At 38.2% G+C, this 17,761-nt stretch overlaps 2 protein-coding genes and 1 long non-coding RNA gene across 6 annotated transcripts; 2 read left to right on the forward strand and 1 right to left on the reverse strand.

Moving 5' to 3' along the window:
• Positions 1-1,861: 1,861 nt before the first annotated feature.
• Positions 1,862-4,994, reverse strand: LOC120804833. Its single transcript, XR_005709486.1, has 3 exons — positions 4,890-4,994; positions 4,554-4,775; positions 1,862-3,541 (listed from the first exon to the last, which is right to left on the reverse strand). It is a non-coding gene; the product is annotated as an uncharacterized LOC120804833 (long non-coding RNA).
• On the forward strand, positions 3,383-6,283 carry gal3st1a (galactose-3-O-sulfotransferase 1a). Its single transcript, XM_040154502.1, has 2 exons — positions 3,383-3,510; positions 3,807-6,283. Exons 1-2 carry the CDS (start codon positions 3,383-3,385, stop codon positions 4,954-4,956), a joined length of 1,278 nt encoding a protein of 425 aa, XP_040010436.1. The 3' UTR covers positions 4,957-6,283.
• A 1,911-nt stretch (positions 6,284-8,194) lies between these two features.
• On the forward strand, positions 8,195-16,734 carry lztr1 (leucine-zipper-like transcription regulator 1). Of its 4 annotated transcripts, none has more exons than XM_040156134.1 (19): positions 8,195-8,839; positions 8,968-9,030; positions 9,116-9,172; positions 9,267-9,346; positions 9,441-9,547; positions 9,743-9,828; positions 9,922-9,979; positions 10,085-10,224; positions 10,313-10,514; positions 11,055-11,165; positions 11,370-11,462; positions 11,593-11,688; positions 12,599-12,788; positions 12,897-13,066; positions 13,301-13,584; positions 14,004-14,153; positions 15,047-15,152; positions 15,235-15,363; positions 15,786-16,734. In XM_040156134.1, the coding sequence occupies exons 1-19, from the start codon at positions 8,688-8,690 to the stop codon at positions 15,900-15,902; spliced, it is 2,391 nt and encodes a 796-aa protein (XP_040012068.1). In that variant the 5' UTR covers positions 8,195-8,687; the 3' UTR covers positions 15,903-16,734. The 4 variants fall into 4 exon arrangements, with proteins under 4 accessions (XP_040012068.1, XP_040012070.1, XP_040012069.1 ...); XM_040156136.1 differs by having other exon boundaries at positions 15,283-15,363; XM_040156135.1 differs by having other exon boundaries at positions 12,602-12,788.
• Positions 16,735-17,761: the final 1,027 nt, after the last annotated feature.

Consider the following 17,761-nt stretch of genomic DNA (forward strand, 5'->3'; position numbering starts at 1 on the left):
GGACCGACCCCTAGGTTGGAAGCCACTGAACTAAACTGTATACTTTAGTATTTAAAACTCGCTCCACCTCGATTAGCTACAAAAGTAATAGTATATTAGCTACAGGGGCCATTTTACTGCCGAATGAATAGACTTACTTTTGATACTTTAAGTACGTTTTGCTGATAATACTTTTGTACTTTTACTCCAGTAGTAGAGGACTTTTATATTGTAGTGTTGGTACTTTTAATGAAGTAAAAGATCTGAATACTTCTTCCACCACTGGTTGTACCAGATAAATAGATATTTTTTTTCTGAAACTGAGCTTTATTTGATTTAACTCATAATTATGGTTGGTTCCCTGCTGCATAAGGACATTGTTAATCAAGGTTTACAGTAGTCAGGGTCGTCTGGTGGCGATTACAGCTCTGAATATGATTCTGCATATAGAAATTGAGCACTAAAATGTAGACAAAAAAATAAACGCATTGGCTAATTATACTACAGATCAGTCTCTGCTAAAATATAAATACATACAAAACAATGCAAAATCAGATTTTCTCTCAGATTGTTAAATAATTTACTCAAAATACATACTGATATATTCTGTTTGTGTTTTTCCTTGAAGAAGGCAATAAAAGCTGAAAATAACTTGCCCTACATTTGTATATACTGTATGTCCTCAAACTCTGCTCTTTACTGGGGTCACATTGGGTCATATAATGCTACAAATTCCAGGGGGGGGTTGCAATATCACTTTCCAAGGTAATGCATTATTTATTTTATAGGACAGCTGAGAAACACAGGGTTGGTCATTTCAAGTCACACGTATGTCATTTTGTGGCTCACCATACAATTTTAACTACACCCTGTGTTTAAAATGTTTATGAAGTGGACAGCCAGATGAAATGAGGTTAACACTGAAGCTGTGTCAAGTACACTGAGAATGTACATCCCTGTGGGTAAATATTCTTGAGCACCACAAATTATGGTCCACCTGATGACAATACTGTACACAAAAATTGCAGTTTTTAGAGCTACTATTAGATAATAACTTTAAGTTGTTTTACCAAAATTACCGGTCACAAGAAAGAATTCTCAACCTTTCCTTCCCTCTCTGTCGGAGTGTAACCACTGAGCCATACGTGTACCTACAAAGGAAAAGTCCATTTAACTTTCAACAGAATTTAAATCGCTCATATTATTCCAAATGATTTTCAACAAATTATTTAATTTTGTTTGTGTTTAGTAGCAAGCATCCCTGCCAGAGCTACAGGTGGTGGATACAATTACACAAACACTAAAAATAAAAAAAATAAAAAACAATCCAATAACAGAGGTAACATAGTATGAAGATACAATATAGTTAAACCAACACATCTCTGTCAAAGACTATCACACTGGATTGATTTATATTTTACTGTCATATTTTTCATGTTATTGTGTCCACACAGAAACCAGAGAACAAAGATTGTAATCTATGGAGTCACTTTAAATTTTAAATTATTTTGAAAGTAACTATCTAAATAAATGATTCACAGTCTTGTCATTGTGTTAATAGAGCAGAGGACAGTCTAGAAAGTTTTTGCCTTCTTCTTATATCTATCTAGAGAAGAGCAATAAAAATATATATGGCCGCAAGCAACAGCTTGCCGGTTCAAGCCCTGTTAATTATGCTTATTATTGGAATTAAAATAGTCATTTGTTATACTTTTTGTTACTATAAAAAGGAAATTTATTACTATCACACATAACCTGTCAACAACCTCTCGATTGTGTGTGTGCATCAGCAATAATAAATATGAAAGAAGAACGACTATATAATTTTACTAAATAATTTTACAGACTTAGTTCAACATAAATATCTACCAAGTTTTTTTTACACACGTGGTTCAACATTATGAAAGATATCCTGTGAGTTTTGTAATGATTGGACAAAATAATTTCTGATTTATAGTCTGATTTATGTCGTGCCACACCAATTGTTTTTTTGATGTTTTTTTTTTCCATTTGTAACATCCCTAGTGGTAGATTTTAATGAAACATCCAGGGTATGTTTCAGGTACTTATGTGGACACTTCCTGCAAGTTTTGTGATAACTGATCCAACAGTTGTTGACTTTGGTCTATTCATGTGCTGAGCCATGTCCTTTTGAAGTTCATTGGTCAATATCTTGAGAAGCAAATAAGATATCAACAAGCTTTAAGCAACAATTGATAAGTTTGGTCCAATAATGATACACAGATAATTTGGTATCAATCAAACTTACGGTTAAGGAGGAGATGTCAAAAATTTGTTTTTCCAAATATCCAAAATGGTGGAAAATCCATCATGGTGGACGTTTATTGTCCAAGAAGCTTTTTTGGAAGAGCATATTGAGTTGCAGATTTGAGTAAGATGTTAAGTAAATAGGACTCACGGAGTGGGTGGCCTTTCAAATTTTTCACTTTTTGACTGTTAATTATAGCGCCACCATCAGGTCAACTGTAATCATATTTCATTGGAAGCATTAGTACATCACTTAAAGTTATGGTACCAAGTTTCATGTCTCTAGCTCATTCCAGCTCATAGCAAACTGAGCAAAGGCATAAGATGGCAGATAATGATGAATAGGCCATGCCCACATGCACCAAACAGTATGACACTTATGATCTTGGTTAATACTTTCCCCAAGATCATGCTCACCAAACTTGGTGAGATTCTATCCACCAGGTTTTGAGGTACACATTTTTGGTATTTTAGGGTCAGGCTCAAAATGCTTTGGTAGACCAATTCCCATACACAGACTGAAAATATCTAACAAGATTTATGATGATTAGACAAATCGTTAATGAGTTATGACAATTTACAGGTTAGGCACTGCCCCTTGTGAAGTTTAATGGTAAAAATCTTGAAAACTAAAGAAGATATCAACAAGCTTTATGCAACTTTTAATAAGCTTGGTCCAATGAAGATCCACAGAAAATTTGAGACGTACAGTTTAGGAGGAGAGCACATTGAGCTAGACTTGTGTGTCAAATTTCATGTCAATCGGATTTACGGTATTAAGGGTGTGGCATTTCCAAAATTGAAATTTTGGGCTGTAATTACAGCTCAACCATCTGGCCAATTGGGCTCATGTTTCATGGAAAGCACTTGCACATCATTTCGTGTTATCGGGCCAAGTTTCATGTTTTTAACTCATTCCAGCTCACGGCAATTTGAGCCGATTCGGCAGATAATAATAATATTATTAATAATAATATTAATAATAAACCAACACAAAAGCAGTATGGTTCTGCCTCTTCGAGTCTTGAACCCTAAAAAGTAAAAAAATGCTTTACATGATGATGATGAATTTGATAATGATGATGATGAAAATTATGTTCTGGGCTTTTAAGGTAATCCTTGACACTGCTGGACCATGCCTGGCAAGCAAGGAAGGCAGTGGAGGTCCATGTGCAAAGGTCTGGTCCTGGGTACACTCCTGACCAGCTGCATGATCCTGCTTTACTGCCTCTCCACTCCACAGATTGACTTCAGTCTGCCTGAGTAAGACTCATCACACTGGTGGACATACGTTCTGTAGAAAACATCACGTAGAAAGTACAGTATATCATATTTCTTCAGCAATAACTGTATTTTAGAGGTAAAATGGTAAGTTGATTGACAGAAAAATAATCACTTGAGTCATTTTTCAAGCAAAAATGCCAAACACTTTTCTGGTTCCAGTTTCTCAAATGTGATGGTTTGCTGATTTTGTTTCTTTATTTTGTGTGGGAGTTAACTTCATCAGCATTATCAGCGCATCTATCATTTGATTGTTTTCCTTGTTTAACTCTCTGTAGGGTTCCAGTGCCTTACTCCTGTGCCCACCGTCCATCCCAACTTCACCCCAAACCAACCACAAACAGCTCACACCAAACCCTTGGCCAGACCTGTGCTCCTAAAGTGGATATCATGTTCATGAAGACCCACAAAACAGCCAGCAGCACCTTCCTTAACATCCTTTTCCGCTTTGGTGAGAAACACCGGCTCAAATTTGCCTTTCCTGACAGCAGAAATGACTTCTTCTATCCATCTCTTTTTGAGCGTTCCCAGGTAAAAGACTACAGACCTGGAATGTGTTTCAATATTATCTGTAATCACATGCGCTTCAATGCACCTGAGGTGGCCAAGTTGCTCCCTCTGGACACTTCCTACATCACTATTCTGCGAGACCCTGCAGAGCTTTTTGAGTCGTCCTTCCACTACTTTGGCCGACTGGTGCCTTTTACCTGGAAGATACCAGGTGATGACAAGCTGACTGAGTTCCTACGTGACCCCCTTTACTACTTTGATCCAGAGGGTTTCAACTCTTTCTACCTCAAGAACCTGCTGTTCTTTGACTTTGGACAGGACAACACTTTAGAGCTGGATGATCTGCGTGTAGAAGAAGGAATCAAATTCATCATTGACCGTTTTCAGCTGGTCATGTTGGTGGAATACTTTGAGGAATCACTCATCCTGCTCAAGCATGCCCTCTGCTGGGAGATGGACGACTTGCTCTACTTCAAGCTCAATGCCCGCAAGGGATCCACTGTGTCTAAACTTACCCCTGAGCTGAGGTCCAGGGCCCTTGAGTGGAATGCTATTGATTGGAAGCTATACCAGCATTTCAACCAGACCTTTTGGAAGAAAGTAGATGCATATGGTAAGCAGCGGATGGCTGAGGATGTGGCAGAGCTCAGGAGAAGGAACGCAGAGATGGCCTCCATCTGCATTGAGGGGGGTCATGCAGTTGAAGCTGGCAGCATCCAAGAAACAGCCATGCAGCCCTGGCAACCCATAGGAGAGAAGTCAATCATGGGCTATAACATGAAGAAAAATGTGGACAAGGCACATCGGAAGTTGTGCCGCAAGATGTTGATGCCAGAACTTCAATACTTAACTGAGCTTGGGGTGAACCTGTGGATCACCAAGCTGTGGGGCCATGTCCGAGATATCATTAACTGGTGAATAGACGTGTCAGCAAGAGGGGCCAATTCAACTCTGATGGACTGTAGTAAAAGAATAGAAATCTGACTGTGTGGCTGATAGAGTGAGAGGTTAAAAGCTTCTGTCATATTTCCTGTCTCATTTTGTTGTAAATCTATTTGCATTTCCGGATTCTGCAATGTAATGTATCTGATGGGTGCTTGAGAAAAAAATACTGTATACCACACAATCTACAAATACTGAACCAGTTTACTACATGCAGATGAGGCCTAGTATTGTTCTCTGTGTTTATGATTCAATTTTCAAACATTAAAATGTTCTTACTCTCAGATGTGAGCTTGTTCTAATGGAGTAGTTGAGTGAACTAGGAAGTTCAGGACTCATTTTATAAGCCGTTTGATGGAATGAGGACCAATTTTTTGCCTTCCCTGCCAAATTCTTAATGTTGTTTGAGGACATGGAAATAATCATACTTCACTTTAAGCTAAATCTTGTCAAGCTTTTTGGTTTCCATCCTCCAAAGTTGAAACATTTAAGTTCTAAGACACTGAATCCCCACTAAGGTCTAAAATATAGATGTGAAAATAGTGAATGTAAGTATTACATCCCATTCTATGGAGGACAAAATCAGCCATTATTTAAAAAAAAAATAGGTGAGCAAACAGACATTTCTAATAGCACTTGTCACTTATCATAACAGGAAAAGCACAGGTGCAACTAATAGCCTTAATTTTCTATTCCAGGGCCGGAGAACTACATCACTATATCACTGCTTTCCCTGCAGTGACATGTCAAAATGAAAAAAGGCTGGTAAATAATATTCAAAGAAGTCTATAAATTAAATACTGAGTGCAGCACCATGCTTTCAAGACGAAAAATAATTTCCTCATTCATTTACTTTCCTTGTCAGTTTTTATAGCATATGAAATATTATGTTGAGTTTTTTGCTATATGATATAATATTTTTGCTTCTCCAGGGCACTTTGCAGTTGTAGCCAATTCTCCTATTTCACCTGATATCACAATGTTAATCCTAATAGCATTCACCCTTGCCAGGTGTTTTGGCAGGTACATTGATGATGTGGTGGGAAATGTTGTGTAGTGAGCCAAAAAAAAAGAAAAAAAAAAACATTGTCAGCCAATTAAGGTAAATCCTCTCTAGAGAGGCAATATGACAATGACTAACAGTGTTAAACAGCACACAAATGTGTTTACACAGCCTCGTAATCATAGCCTGCAGAAATAAAGGGAATTAAATTGACAAACAAATAGATGTTTTTCCTGATAATGCATTCTATCACTCATTTATTTCTTAATTTGTCCATTCACCTATACATTATTTTTTTGTATTTCTATGCAATTCATATTTTATATATAGTGTTTTGTTTTTTTTATTAATGGATTCAGTTATTGATTCATTTATCCGTAATTTACTGATTTTGTCCTCCATACAACTCCCAGTCACTCCAGGCATTATATAATAGTCTTTGTATCCTCAAAATAAAGTCAAAATGTCATGTAATACCACATGTTTTAAATTTCTGATTCATAAAGACCAACAGCCTGCTCTCTCTCCATCTGTGACTAGTTCATTCTTTATATGTATGTATAATAATTAGCAATATTGTTCTTGATTTATTGTGTATGAATGTCAATGACATCCCAACATCTTTGAATAAGTTGAAAAAATATCTCATATTGAAAGTATGGACCATGATAAACGACCACCAATGCTTGAGTAAGTAAACTAATATTGGCAGTGGCCATTGGGAATGAACAATGTCGGAGGATTGTAGTTTTTTGTTTTTTTGTTCTTTTGATCAGTGTTAGAAAATCCTAGTTACATCCACTGTGATTTACTGTTGTAAAAATAAAACATAATAAATCCAAGAAGGGGTCAGTATCTTCTATACGCAACAATGAAACACTGTTGGGATACAAGGTATATTATAACCTTGTATTAAATTATTTTCCAGTATATCAATATGACATACCAAAGTCCAAGCCTGAATCTGTACACTTTCACAGGCCTGTTCATCGATCCACTTCCTTAAAAAACTATGATATACAATAGTGTTAGGAGAAGAATTAGATTTAGCTTGTTTTATCTATAGCATCATGCCCCCTTTTTTTATTTAGCCAAGACATTTATATGAATTATAAGAAAGTATGGGAAGGTAAAGCAGAAACAATGGTTATGCTGCTACATACAAATAAATGTATGTGCATTCCCACTGCAGTTTAGTTTGTTTACAGACCTTTTTCATAGCAGACAAAAATAATAATTGGCTCCATTCAATTTAAGTGTCCCAGTAAGCCATGCCAATGAGATAGCATGTACAGTAACAAGGCTTTGGATTTAGAGCACTCAACTGCATGCAGACATCAATTAATAATGTTATTACTTACACTTTTGCTGTTCTTACTATGACAGGTCAAAATTTCTGCTGTGAATAAGGTAAAGCAATCCTTATAAGGGACATGCCGACATTTTTCGTGGCCTAATCAAAAGAGGACAGGCCCACCTACTCCTATTGATGTTAATACAGTACTTAAAAATGTATCTCTCAGATGTTTGCACATGAATCTACATGTCAAAAAAGCATGCACGCACATATGCACACAGACACAAAAAGAAATAGTGCTCTTTGTACCTGTTTGAAAAACTGATCTAAAGATACACCATATGTTTCAAATATAGCAGATATTTGGTAAAACTTTTGATTAAGACATCCTTTATAATGGATTTATTAGCTGTAACTAATGGCTTTATTAATAGTTAATAAAAAAATTACTAATGCTTTACAGAGCAGTTACAAGCCATCAATAAAAACACCATTTGGGTTGTCAGGTTGTGCAAAATCCCTCTGAATAGTTATTACAGAGCTGCAGAGCATTGCAGCAAAAGCCGTGTATTAACTAAGGGCTTGTTAAGACCTGAACGAGTATTGTAAAAATCCTTTGTTAAGGACTGACATTTAAAATTTCAGATAACTCAAGTTTGTCTGATGGACTACCTTATTAGAAAATGAAATGGCCCTAAATTAATTTCATTATCTACTTTTAAAAAACTGATTTAACGGCTTACTGGAAAATTTTCAACATTATGGCCCTTTATTGATGCGTTATACACATTTGTATATGTTTTAAAAGTCATATACTTACAGTATATACTGAATACACAGCATGTTGTTCGAAGGATTAAATGCATTAATGACCTCTTTTTACATTAGAGGAAGTGAAGTACTCACCAGGCTCACGGGGGCGTGGTTGGGCAACTGTGCTCTTTAATGTCAGCACAGTTGTTTTGCTAGTTTAGTTTTTGAGGCTGGTGCCTTAATGCAAACTCATTCAATTAGTGCACATACCGGCTGGATACTAAGCCGGTTAAGCAGATATTTTTAGTGTAAGGTTAGTAGCTGTAACTTTTCATTCGCTGCAGTTCATTCGCGTGTTTTTGCAGCTTAGCAGTAGCACAAAGCTAGCTAGCTAGCTAGCCAGGGCTAGCCATGTTAGTGTTTAGCATCACCAGTAGCTAACTGTTAGGCGGAAGACCAAAGTCCTCTAACGTAAAAAAAAAAAGCGGACAGTAATTTTATCTATACAGGCAATACCAATGCCACACCTAAACCAGAGGTAGCAGAAACATTAGCGCTCACGCTGGAGGACTGACATTGACGATGGCGTTAACTGTGGACGTCCCTGCAGATGAGTGGCCTTGATAAGTGATTCACCCCGATGAGTTAGCAACAATGTCCTGTAAATCAACTAAAGTCGCCCCGAGTGTTGATTTCGACCACAGCTGCTCCGACAGCGTGGAATATTTGACTCTCAATTTTGGCCCATTTGAGACCGTTCATCGCTGGAGAAGACTCCCTCCTTGTGATGAGTTTGTTGGTGCAAGGTAACATGTTGACAGATGAGTAGAAGCAGCTTAGCTAAACCTGGACATTTTGCTTTCCTATATTCACCATATATTATTATATTGTATTATTATTACACTGACCCTGGACTTCATTTGTCTTTATACAGGCGCAGCAAGCACACTGTTGTGGCATACAGGGATGCCATATACGTGTTTGGGGGAGACAATGGGTGAGTACTACTGGACAGCCACAGGCATTTCTAGCATTTTACTTATTGTCCACTACTTACAGTAAAATTCTGTGTCGCCCGACAGGAAAAACATGCTGAATGACTTGCTTCGCTTTGATGTGAAGGACTGCTCATGGTGTCGGTAAGAATGCAGCCTCTGTAATACAGTAACCATGAGAAATATTCATGTAGACTGTATAATGTGATCTAATGCCTGTGTATAATATATTTTACAGAGCTTTCACCACTGGGACTCCACCTGCTCCCAGATATCACCATTCAGCTGTGGTCTATGGCAGCAGCATGTTTGTTTTTGGTGAATTCCTGAGCTAATTGTCCTCAAAATCAGTTGTCATGTCTTCTACACTTTTCAAACTCATGCTGTAATGTTGAACTATAATATATTCCAGGGGGTTACACTGGAGACATTTACTCAAACTCAAACCTGAAAAACAAAAATGACCTTTTCGAGTACAAGTTTGCCACAGGGCAGTGGACTGAATGGAAAGTGGAGGGAGGTAATGTGTATATATATAAATATTTTTTTTTTTTTTTAAAGATGCTTTAAATTATGTTTCAATCCACTGTTATATATACCCAAAGATAGGGAGAATATATATTCTCCCCGTGTTTGGGTATATCAGTTAAGTACTTTTAGTTATTCGGGGGAGGAAATCACTGGAGATATTTATCTGTCTTCTGTCTCTGTTTTAGCTTGCCAGTGGCTAGATCCGCACATGGAGCCACAGTCTACAGCGATAAACTCTGGATATTTGCTGGCTATGATGGGAATGCCAGGTATGTTATATTTAATGTGTTGCTTTTATCTTTTGAGACATCCACACTTTATTTTTTGCACATAACATTGAAAGATTCTTTCCCCATTTGCAGGCTGAATGACATGTGGACCATCAGTCTGCAGGATCGAGAACATGCATGTTGGGAAGAGGCTAGTATAATCAATTCCCAAATTTTTTGAGAAGCCCATTAACAGTAAAATGCTCAGAAATAATGTATGTGTGTCTGTTAACGTCTCTGCCTTTGTGTCCATCAGATCGATCAGAGTGGAGAGATTCCTCCATCTTGCTGCAACTTCCCTGTGGCCGTATGTAGGGATAAGATGTTTGTCTTTTCTGGTCAGAGTGGAGCCAAGATCACTAATAACCTCTTCCAGTTTGAGTTCAAGGGCCACATGTGAGCAAAGTCTTTCCTTGCATACACTTATCTCTGCAGTTGCCAGTGTCACATGGCACTAATCAATCCTGTTACTCCATCTTCTCAGGTGGACACGTATCCCGACCGAACATTTACTGCGGGGCTCCCCTCCACCTCCTCAGAGACGCTATGGCCACACCATGGTTGCTTTTGACCGCCACCTGTATGTATTTGGCGGTGCGGCTGACAACACTCTGCCCAATGAGCTGCACTGCTATGATGTGGACTCTCAGACCTGGGAAGTGATCCAACCCAGCCTGGACAGTGAGGTACCAAACAAATAAATTTACTAAATTTAATAATTTTTTTAACCACCGTGTCAATAGATAATGAATCTGGTTCAATAATATCAAAAATATGATATGTCAGCGTGCTGAATTATGAAACAACATATTGTACTCCTGTACTTACCGCCTCTGCTGTACTATCCCTTGTTTTATGTAAATGCAGCTATTTTTGCAGACAAAATATGGATACAAAAACTATTTTAAAATGTATAAAAAAATATTCTCCTTTTCTTTTGTGAGCTCAGCTACTCTTCATTAATCATGGTTGGGAAATTTCTTTATTCGGTTTTTAAAATCTATCTAGAAGGCCCAGTGATTGTATAAATCTGGCTGCAGCATTAGTACTTGGCAGCAGAATCAGTGCGGATCACAATAGTAGGGATGTTCCTTTAGGGCCATTCTTGATATTCATGTACACATATTCATTAATGAGTATTTAACTATAAATTTTGACGCAATTCTTTTGAAGAATCTCTTTACACTCTCTAATCAATGCTGAATATACTCTCTTTGCCTCATCAGATGCCCAGTGGGAGGCTCTTTCATGCTGCTGCTGTGATTCAAGACGCCATGTACATCTTTGGAGGGACTGTGGACAACAATGTGCGCAGTGGGGAGATGTACAGATTCCAGGTTAGTGTCTTAACTTTTTTATGGCTGAAATATAAAGAATTTTGCTTTACATATTTGGCAGCATTTCAACATTGTGGTCGAAAGCCCTTCCCGCTAAAAGGAAAGAGTGTGGACCTGATATACATGATTCTTCAACTTTGTTTGGAGAATTGATATAATAGTTGCTCCACAACCTCCCAAAAAATTATTTTCTTCTTCATGCAGTTCTCATGCTATCCAAAGTGTACTCTCCATGAGGACTATGGCAAACTGTGGGAGAACCGTCAGTTTTGCGATGTGGAGTTTATTTTGGGAGAGGTAAGTTTTCAGAGCTGTATGTGACACTGGGACTACACTTCTACACAGCTGAGAAAAATGATATTACCCTACTAACATGTTTTTTTTCCCATCTCTATGAATCATTTTTGTTTTTCTGTTTTTTTTACAGAGGGAGGAGAGAGTCTTGGGACATATTGCCATAGTGACTGCAAGATGTCAGTGGCTGCGGAAAAAAATCCTGCAGGCTCGGGATAGGCAGCGACAGGTCAGAGCCACGCAGCAAGTACAGCTCATTTCCTCTGAGACAAAGGAAGACGATCGATGTTGTCAGAATATATTTATACAGATGATAAGAAAAAACATCCAGAGGCATATGTAGTTCATTTAACTCCACTATCACACAGACCTGGAGACCAGGAAAACACAAATTCAGACAATCTCATGTAATGAAGATCATTAAATTCCCAAATGCTCTCTACTCTAATATTACAACACTGATAAGGTATTGACATGACTCCCAGCTCGGGCAGTAGGCAGAGGCGTTCAGTCCAAGTGAACTGTTCCAGTTGAGGAAGAATGCACCTGTGCTACACTATCAAATATAACAATATAATAACTTTTGTACTGATAATATTAAGCAATAGATAGTGTCACAATATTATTACCTCACTGATTATTATTCCCACCACTATTGAGCGGGCACATTAGGGGACATCGAGGGGTTATTTCCAGTATCAGTTCTACAACCACATTTTTAGAAAATAAAGTGACACAACACTGACTTTACGTACAAAGTGAAGCCGCAAACAGAACATGAAACAAAAGATGTGCTTTTTCTGCAGTGAGGTTTATCCAGTGACCTTGTCACAATCACTTTTACTGCGAAATACAATAAATTGTGGTATTCATTGTACAGTATGCTTGATATTGACACAAACTACATGGACAACAGGGCCTCAAAGTGTAGAACAGAATAATTTTTAATAAGAATTAAAATTAAAACAAAAAAGAATAATCAAATGTTTTTTTGGCTTATGTCTAAAATACTTTAACCCTCAGTTACCATGAAGTTAAGTTTTTTTTTTTTTGTGCAAAAAGCTATAGCAACATAATTTATTTGGTACACATTTTTTAAAATAAAATAAGAGTGTCACCATTGCTGTCTTTGTGTGCAGAAGACTAAACAGGAAAGCAATGAGGAGAGTGATGACACGGCAGCTGGAGGCCCGAGGGATATCCCAGCAGGCAACAGGCCATCAGGCACACAACCGCTGCTGGAAGTATCCATCAGGGAAGCGGAGGCTCAGCCTTTTGAAGTCTTAATGCAGTTCCTCTACACAGACAAGATCCAGTATCCACGTAGAGGTCGCTCTCTCCTCATGCTTGTCATGTTTGAATGGTGCCTACAATAATCCCAAAGAGAGAAGAAAAAAATATTAAATATTTTGTTCTTGTCTTTACCTGTCCGCATAGGTCATGTCCAGGATGTTCTCTTGATCATGGACGTTTACAAACTCGCTCTTAGTTTTAAGCTTTCCCGCCTGGAGCAGCTGTGTGTGCAGTACATTGAGGCATCTGTCGACCTGCAAAATGTTCTCAGTGTTTGTGAAAATGCCAACAAGCTGCAACTGGATCAGCTCAAGGTACATCCACATACTTCAATTAACACCAGATGCACATTTCATTTTTACTGCCCTCCAGTGGTTGTTGTTCAGGGTGTCTTCAGTATAATGCATTTATACTTTCAACCAAAGGAGGTCAGTAAAATAAAACTCTGCAGTTATGTGTAACATTACTTTTTAGAAACAGTGATGCTGAGGAAAGAGAAATTATCATCTATTTCAACCTTCATACTATCAAATTATTTTTTCCTCCAGGAACATTGCCTTAATTTCGTGGTGAAGGAGTCACACTTCAACCAGGTGATCATGACGAAGGAGTTTGAACATCTGTCTACACCACTGATAGTGGAGATAGTGCGGCGAAAGCAGCAGCCTCCTCCCAGGTTGTACTCAGACCAGCCTGTGGATATTGGGACCTCCCTGGTGCAGGACATGAAGGCCTACCTGGAGGGAGGCGGCCTGGAGTTCTGCGACATTATTCTGCTGTTAGACGGACACCCACGACCTGCACATAAAGCCATACTGGCAGCTCGATCCAGGTAACAATAGCACAGGTTTTCTCTTCATTGTGCACATACAGCCGCCGGAGCAAATGATCAGATCCCTGACTTGCTGTACATTTTTTTGAGATGATGGTAAGCTCAAATTTCCTTTTTTTTTTTTTGGAATTTTGCTTAGAAGCTGATTCGTACTGTTAAAACAGAAAAAAAACAAATGCAACCTTTACAAACTTTAAGTTTTAATTTGACAATTTTAAGGCTTTCTCGTGAATGTAAAAACTTGCCAGAGATTTGCTGTCATTCACTTCTGTGTTGTGATCTAAGGGGTTTTATAATAAATTCACCATTGATGACAGTTTAAACTAATTTGTACATTATTAATCACTATATTTGTAGACACTTTGGTCCCTTTAAATGTGGTGATGATTCTTTGTACTTTTTGCACTTTGATTCCTCAGTTACTTTGAGGCGATGTTCCGCTCCTTCATGCCTGAGGACGGTCAGGTTAATATCTCTATTGGTGAGATGGTTCCAAGTAAGCAGGCCTTTGAGTCCATGCTGCGTTATATCTACTATGGCGATGTCAACATGCCTCCAGAGGATTCCCTGTATCCTTCTCAAATTCAAACGGCTTTAGTTTCATTCTTGAGATTAAAAGTCTTTCCCAGGCAGAGCCCACAAAATTGGAAAACATCTTAGAAACATTTTTGGATATTTCATGAAAAGAAATGATAAAAGAGTCCTTTGAAGACGGCAGCTCCTGAGATGAGACACTGTTTCTATTCCTTGAGGCAGAAAATATAAATTTTGCAACAGAGTGGAGGTGTGATGGGATGACAGGTGTCATGACAAGTCTTAACCACAAAGGCTGAGTGTGATAAATTGACCTGTCAATCAATGAAAACACACCCAAAACATACTCGTCTCATGTCCTTGATGTCTTTTCTCCTGTTATTTCATTGCAGTCAATACCACCAAGGAGATGGGATTTACCCACCAAACCAGAACGTTGTATTTGGGCATATTATAAACAAGTTATTTCTAGGAATAAGCCTTGAGACAGATATGTTTAGGTATAAATTTGGAAAAGGATATGTTAAGATGAGGGGAGGTTGAGGTCAGTTCATGGTTTGGCATGATTAAGGTTAGGCTCACTACAAGGTGATTCTTAAAAATTTCAACAGTCAGCATCTAGTGGCCATTATTGAACTGCACCCTAATGCACCACTGCTTTGGCTTCAACAAGATACAACAAAGGGACCAAAACATAGCTTTCACTTGTTTTATTATCATTATTTCTTATCAAAAATTTGCATGAGATGCTAATTATAAGCAAACACAGTACTGTCTAATTCATATAGAAGCTCTCTGCAAAAGTAATAGTGACTTCATAGGTGGTTAAAACAAACAGGATTTTGCATTTTAAGCAAAACAAAAATCAAAGAGATTTTTATTGGAGTGTTGGGTAGAACGAAAACTCTCCTTAACCCTTGATGAACAGCTATCTGTTTGCTGCACCATATTACTACGGGTTTTCCAATAACAGGCTGCAGGCTTACTGCAAGCAGAATCTGGAGATGAACGTCACTGTGGAGAATGTCTTGCAGGTATTTATGTTTTCACCCAAGGGGGAGCAGTGACCAAATTTGACGATGTTGTCCCTTACTTGAAGATTTTTTTTTACTGCAGGGTGGATCATTTCTTCAATCACTTTTCCCTCATTATAACCCCCCCCAGATTCTGGAGGCGGCGGATAAGACCCAGGCTCTGGACATGAAGAAGCACTGCCTGCACATTATTGTCCACCAATTCATCAAGGTGGGTGGGCTTGTATCCGGAGCCCTGGCGGTTTGCTGCCCACTCACTGCAGCTGAGCTAACCCTGTAGCCCTGTCTTCTTAGCAGGAGGCCGACACCTTTGGCCTCCTAGTGGATCACCCTCCATCTTCTACGTAGAGAGGAGACTGTTTATAGTCCGGCCGGCTGTACAAGCACCTCATCACATACCGATGAGGGTCATAGTACCATTCTGATTATTGTTTGTTTTTCAGCAAAGCACTCAATTCTCACCCTACTTTGGCTCTGTTGTTAATGTTTCTGTTAAGCCTCTTTCTGTTTATCTTCATTTCTCGTGCATGAGCAATCAAGTGCTGCTTATTCCTCTGTTTGACTCATCACTGTCTTTTCTTAATTTATTGCTCATTTTTTTTTCATTTGTTTGCTCTCCTCCCCTTCCCAAAGGTATCCAAGCTCCCCAACCTGCGGTCTCTCAGCCAGCTGCTGCTGTTGGACATCATTGAGTCTCTAGCTACACACATATCAGACAAACAGTGTGCTGAGATGGGCTCCGACATTTAGGATGACGACGAGAGCTGGGCTCTTTTCTCCTCTCACAGAAGCCATACATGTCTGCTCCACTTACTTGTAGTCACTCCCCTCTCCCCAACACACAGTACTTTTCTTTATGTTGGACCTCGCATGTCTCTAACCTCATACAGTAGTTGCCTTTAATCCACGCAGTACCAAATTGTTCTTGTTTCTCAATCCGCATCTCGGTGAGGAGTGAAATCAGTGAAGAGACCAAATTCTAGCTCAATTACAATCGTTCAATGATCTAAAAATTCCCCTTTATGTTTAGTTTGTAATTTATTTATTTATTTAATAACTTTTGAAGGGTTTTTTTTTCTGCTCAGTATTGCTGCTGCATTTTAAATAGATATACTGTGCACTGTAAAATTTCATACTTGTGACACAATAGTAATGTTCAAGTGTTGCCGTCAGATGACTTGTTTTAAGATATCGGCTCAGATACATTCTCAGTCATCTAAATACAACTTAATCAAAGAATACCATTTAAGTTGATTATTCATCTAAATATGTATTCATCACACGATTATTCTCAGCTTTGACACAGTTAATAAGCCTGTTGTAAGGAATCAAGACCATTATATGAAAATTATTAGAATGTGTGTCTGTCATAAAGCTGTTTGTCTTGTTTAATGTTCTTGTCATTGGCACACATCTTTGTAATACTAATCACCTCTTATATCACCATTACTAAAAGACAAGCTCTCTTTACCCATACAGTATAGCAATGTGTATTTAGTGACACCAGGATGCCGTTGTTAAATATTTACCCACATGAGTTTCATGTAAGTAAAGCCTTAATAAATCTTCGCATACAAAATAAGTCATGTTATACTGAGTCTCTGTGTCTCTAGTTTAATTTAAACGTTCATCTCAGTATTCCAGACATCATTCCTGCTTTCTGATATTTTCATTTATAGCTTGGATTAAAACCGGATGTCTCAAAGGTGTAAGCAATTTAAGAAAATATAGTTTAAAAAATAAGAACTGAAATGGTTTCTTCCAAACAGCTTTACAATTACAGTGGAGTATTCACAAATGTTTTTTTATGGAATACTGGCACGACTCTGAAATTCTTATACAGACCCTGGGTATAAACTAAAGCTTCTGTAACCTATACACTATGTGAAAAAGCTGAAGGTTAATCCTTGACCTTTCATCAAATTAGCCACGGCTGTCAGGGGTTTCAGTTTCCACAGATCTATGGATGATAAGGTCAGACAATGTTCCTTGGTTTGAGAGGCTGAATTCCTTCAGCTTCTGCAAGGTTATTGCGTTTGCAAAGATTTTAATTTACTCGAGTTAAATTAAAATTTAAGAGGTTAATGCTATTTAATAAATTGCAATGTTTCACAACTTTTTTTTAAAAACTACTTGTCCTTTTAGGCTTGACCATTTATTTTGAAGTTATGTAGGAAATTTTGTTTGTGGGATTAAGAATAAAAGGTCGACCTAAATGCTGAGGCACTAGATTGGGCTTTCTGATAGCTGCCAGTGCAAGATCTGTAGAGACCCACGGTGGAATTCATTAAGTACTGGACTACTTTGGACTCTGTTGTAAGTGCCATTGCAGTGAGCACAAAGTGCTACTCATAGTCCAGATACCTGAGACACTTGGCAAATCAAAAGCCTTACCTTTGATTTCCTTAGAGCGTAAAGGTCTTAACTAAAATAATACCTGTGTCATCAGTGACATTCATCTGAAATAACTGCAACATTGAAAGGGACTGAATTTCATAGCCATACAGAAACAGCGCTTTATAGTCATGCCTAGGATAGCGTTTAACTCTTCTCCTTTTCTGTGTGTGTGCCCCCCATGCCCAGCTTGCTCATGTTTCATTCATCTAAGT

This window comes from Xiphias gladius, chromosome 19 (assembly GCF_016859285.1).
Source record: "Xiphias gladius isolate SHS-SW01 ecotype Sanya breed wild chromosome 19, ASM1685928v1, whole genome shotgun sequence".
Taxonomy (NCBI): Eukaryota; Metazoa; Chordata; class Actinopteri; order Istiophoriformes; family Xiphiidae; genus Xiphias; species Xiphias gladius.

What these genes read in the sequence shown, in the direction of transcription:
- gal3st1a (XM_040154502.1), top strand. Translation starts at nt 3,383, where the DNA reads ATGCCTGGCAAGCAAGGAAGGCAGTGGAGGTCCATGTGCAAAGGTCTG. An exon ending in ATTGACTTCAGTCTGCCTGA is followed by an intron (nt 3,511 to 3,806) that starts GTAAGACTCATC and finishes AACTCTCTGTAG; the next exon opens with GGTTCCAGTGCCTTACTCCT.
- lztr1 (XM_040156134.1), top strand. Translation starts at nt 8,688, where the DNA reads ATGTCCTGTAAATCAACTAAAGTCGCCCCGAGTGTTGATTTCGACCAC. An exon ending in AACATGCATGTTGGGAAGAG is followed by an intron (nt 9,980 to 10,084) that starts GCTAGTATAATC and finishes TGTGTCCATCAG; the next exon opens with ATCGATCAGAGTGGAGAGAT. An exon ending in TTTGAGTTCAAGGGCCACAT is followed by an intron (nt 10,225 to 10,312) that starts GTGAGCAAAGTC and finishes CCATCTTCTCAG; the next exon opens with GTGGACACGTATCCCGACCG.